General features: G+C 54.6%; 1 protein-coding gene across 1 annotated transcript; it reads right to left on the bottom strand.

Annotated features, from left to right (window-relative positions):
• Positions 1–1,547: 1,547 nt before the first annotated feature.
• LOC141020675 (uncharacterized) lies at positions 1,548–3,224 on the bottom strand. The gene has a single exon (XM_073495603.1). It carries the CDS (start codon positions 3,222–3,224, stop codon positions 1,548–1,550), a length of 1,677 nt encoding a protein of 558 aa, XP_073351704.1.
• Positions 3,225–3,438: the final 214 nt, after the last annotated feature.

Raw genomic sequence — 3,438 nt, 5'->3', positions numbered from 1 at the left:
TCCCCCACCGGCGGCCAATGGCGGCCCTTCCTCTCCGGCATCTCCTCGCCGCCTCCCGCTCCCCCTCATCCCGCATCTACCCCGTCCCCCTCCTCACTGTGGCTGTGTCGCCTCTCCTCGCCGCCTTCAGCCTCTGTTCCCCTGCCGCCGGCCAACGGCGGTCCTTCCTCTCCGGCCCCTCCTCGCTGCCTCGCCCTCCCCTCTCCTCCCGCATCTACCCCGTCCCCACCTCACCCGTGGTTGTGGCAAGCAAGCAGGTGGTCGCCCTCCCCCTTCGGCCTGTCCTTGCTGCCTCCTCATGCCGGCGACCAGGGCAACAACAAGCAGGTGGACGCGCCTAGCTCTTCGGCCCCTCCTTGCTGCCTCTTCACGCCGGAGACCAGGTTGAGAGAGAAGGGGCAATAGAACAGCGGCATAGCAACAAGCATAGGTTGTTGCATTTCATCTTTTGTATTTTGTATTTTGTATAACTACATGTTTGATGAATGATGACAGCAGCATAGCAGCAAGCATAGGTTGCTGAATTTCATACTTGTGGACCATGTTATATTATGCAAATGCAAGAACTATTATTATTTGATATTAATTAGAGATAGAGCACATAATGATTGTTGCCGTACTTGTTGAATATATCATATTTTAGAGCATTGTTGTCATACACTCATATAACAGTTTTTTTTTTGAACTCACATGTCACATATGACCACGAATCAAAATAATCGAAACATAAAAGTTGTTCGCCTTGCCTATATGAATAATCTTCATGGTGAACATTCCTTCATATTGGTTACTTATTCATTTAAATTACATTTTTGTGTGGCCAAAATCTGGTCTCAACACCAGGATTCTGAGATTTATAAAAAACCTGGCCGATTAATTCCGATTAAGCAGTCGATTCACGATTAATCCCTACTCCATAGCTGACCAAGCAGTTACCGAATAACGATTTCCTGAACATTGTCAAACATATAAAATGATTTTTTTGGCAAGAGCAATAAGATGATGTTATTTATGATTGTTTAATTCATGTACTTTGATACTCCTTCAATTCCTTTTTACTCCACATATAAGATTTGTGTCAAGTCAAACTTCACCAACTTTGACCAACTTTGTATAAAAAAATATCAACATCTACAACATCAAATATACATAATATGAAAACTACATTCCATAATGAATCTATAGATATCCCTTTGGCTTTGTAAATGTTGATACTTTTTTCTATAACTTTGGTCAAAGTAAAGATACTTGACTTCGGACAGAAGTTATATGCAGACTAAAAAGAAACGAAGAGAGTATATATTGATGGTCAAAGTTGTGCATCAATGTCGGTGCAAAATCACTCGTGCCTTATATTTTGAGAAGAAGTGGAATTCGTACAACTTTTTAGTAAATCTAGCAACGAGCGAATAGTGGTAATCGGAGGCAGCGCGTTAGGCAATCAAACTAAACTGTGCTTGAACACTCCGGCCTGTTTAAATTCATTATAGAGTCTACTAATTAAATCATCATGAATCCACAAGAAGGTGTTCGCAATTGCAAATCCATCAATGGAACTCCTTGCTTGCTGTCTCATTCACCACCCAGCCTTCCATCTCGCGCATCAATTCCCTCTGAACCCACTCCGGCCCCTCCGCGAGTCCACAGTAGAGCTGCTCAAGAACCGGCGCGTTGCGGAGCAAGAACCTGGCCAGCGTCCTCTGCGCTCTGCCGCCCTGGTACTGCAGCAACTCCATCTTCCTCACCCGGCTCCCGAGGCACGCCGGGACCATCGCCGGCGCGTAGTCGAGGGTGTCGTACCGGGAGTAGTGGAGATGGTGCGCGTCCAGGAGCTCCCCTATGCTGTGCCCACCGTCGACGAAGTGGCCGTCGGCGCGAGGCGCTGCTTCGAAAAAAAGTGACAGGAACTCCAGGTTTGGGGCCTGCCGAAGAATGCTGCTCATCCACGCGGCGACGACGACGGGGTCATCGGTGCGCGGCACACTTCCGTTCAGCTCGAGGTGGCGGAGGGAAGGGAACGCCGGGAGTTTCACGAAGCAGGAGCCCATGCGAGCGGAGCATAGGTGGAGGTGTTTCGTGGTCAAGGCCGACTGTTGCAGGAACGAGCCGAGATTGGCGAGCTCCTCCTCCGACGTGGCCTCCTCGAGGATGTCGATCTTGCACGATGTGACGGCCGGGAAGCCGCCGCCGCCGCCACGCACGGTGAGGAATGAGTCGTCGGGGACTGGGCCGCGGTACTCCAAGCAGTGGAGCTCTGGTGCGTCGACGGCGAGCCTGGCCAGCCTGTGGCAGCACCGGAGGGCCAGCCTACGGAGTCGCATGTTGTCCAAGAGGGAGAGCGCGGTCATGGTGCCGCAGGCCTCGAGCGTCAGGTCCGCAAGCCGCGGGCAGGAGGAGATGAGCCTCTGCAAATGCTCCTCCTCGTCGGGGACGTGGGTGAGGTGGAGCGTCTCGAGCGACGGTAGCCTGATGGCCACCGGCGGGGAGAGCCTGCAGTAGCCGAGGCGGAGGGATCGCAACGTGGCACAGGAGAAGAGCCCACTCAGTACGGTGTACTCCAGGGACGGCCGATTCCACGGTCGAGCAACCCTCTCGTCGTCGTCGCTGGACGAGACATCGTCTTCGTCTTCGGGGCGCACCCTGTGGGAATAATGGTCGTTGGACTCGGGAGACTTCCTCGGCGGATTCACAGCGACGGCTCGAACCTCGATTGGGCTATAGACGGCGACATTGCCATCGTCATCCGCATCGGCGGCGTCCAAGCGGTCGTAGCGACCGCAGGCGGACTCGCGGCCGAAGCGGAGGTCGAGGTCAAACTCGGGGGCGGCATGCCTCAGGGCGTAGGAGAGGTACAGGTCCACCCTGGACTTGTCGTCGGGGTCGTACTCGTACCCTTCCAGTGACACGCGGAGCGCTCGCAGGGGCACCGCAGCGGCGGCAGGGTAGGGGCGCCGGTCGCGCGAAAAGAGGGCGGCATTGACGGCGGCGATGAGGCGCCGCGCCACGCCGCGGTCGTGCAGGCTGTCGCGGTCGTAGATGAAGTAGGGCCGCTCCGGCTGCTCCAGGGAGACGGTGTGGACGCTGCCCAAGACGTCGCGCCACCGCGACGAGAGCGCCGCGGCGCGGCCGGCCTCCTTGGCGTCGAGGAAGGAGAGGATGTGGCCGAGCACGTCGTCGCGGAGGTTGCTCAGGCGGTCGCGTCCGGCGTCGGCGGCGTGACCCATCTCGCGCGGCGCCGATCTGCGGGATGCGAAAGTGCACCTGTGGTGTAGTCCTGTTGAGAAATAACCGACGTACGTTACCTCCTTCCAAACACGTACAAGGATATATATACGGAGTCTAAATTCATTACGGTCACTAGTTCTTTTCCGCGTCGATATCGTGTCTCAGCTTTTGTAGTTAGAGGGAAGAAAATCCTATCGGACCTCCTCTGGATTA

The sequence above is a fragment of the Aegilops tauschii genome, chromosome 3 (genome assembly GCF_002575655.3).
Source record: "Aegilops tauschii subsp. strangulata cultivar AL8/78 chromosome 3, Aet v6.0, whole genome shotgun sequence".
NCBI lineage: Eukaryota > Viridiplantae > Streptophyta > Magnoliopsida > Poales > Poaceae > Aegilops > Aegilops tauschii.
The sequence above is the reverse complement of the archived record's forward strand: the minus strand, read 5'-3'. Positions and strand labels throughout refer to the sequence as shown.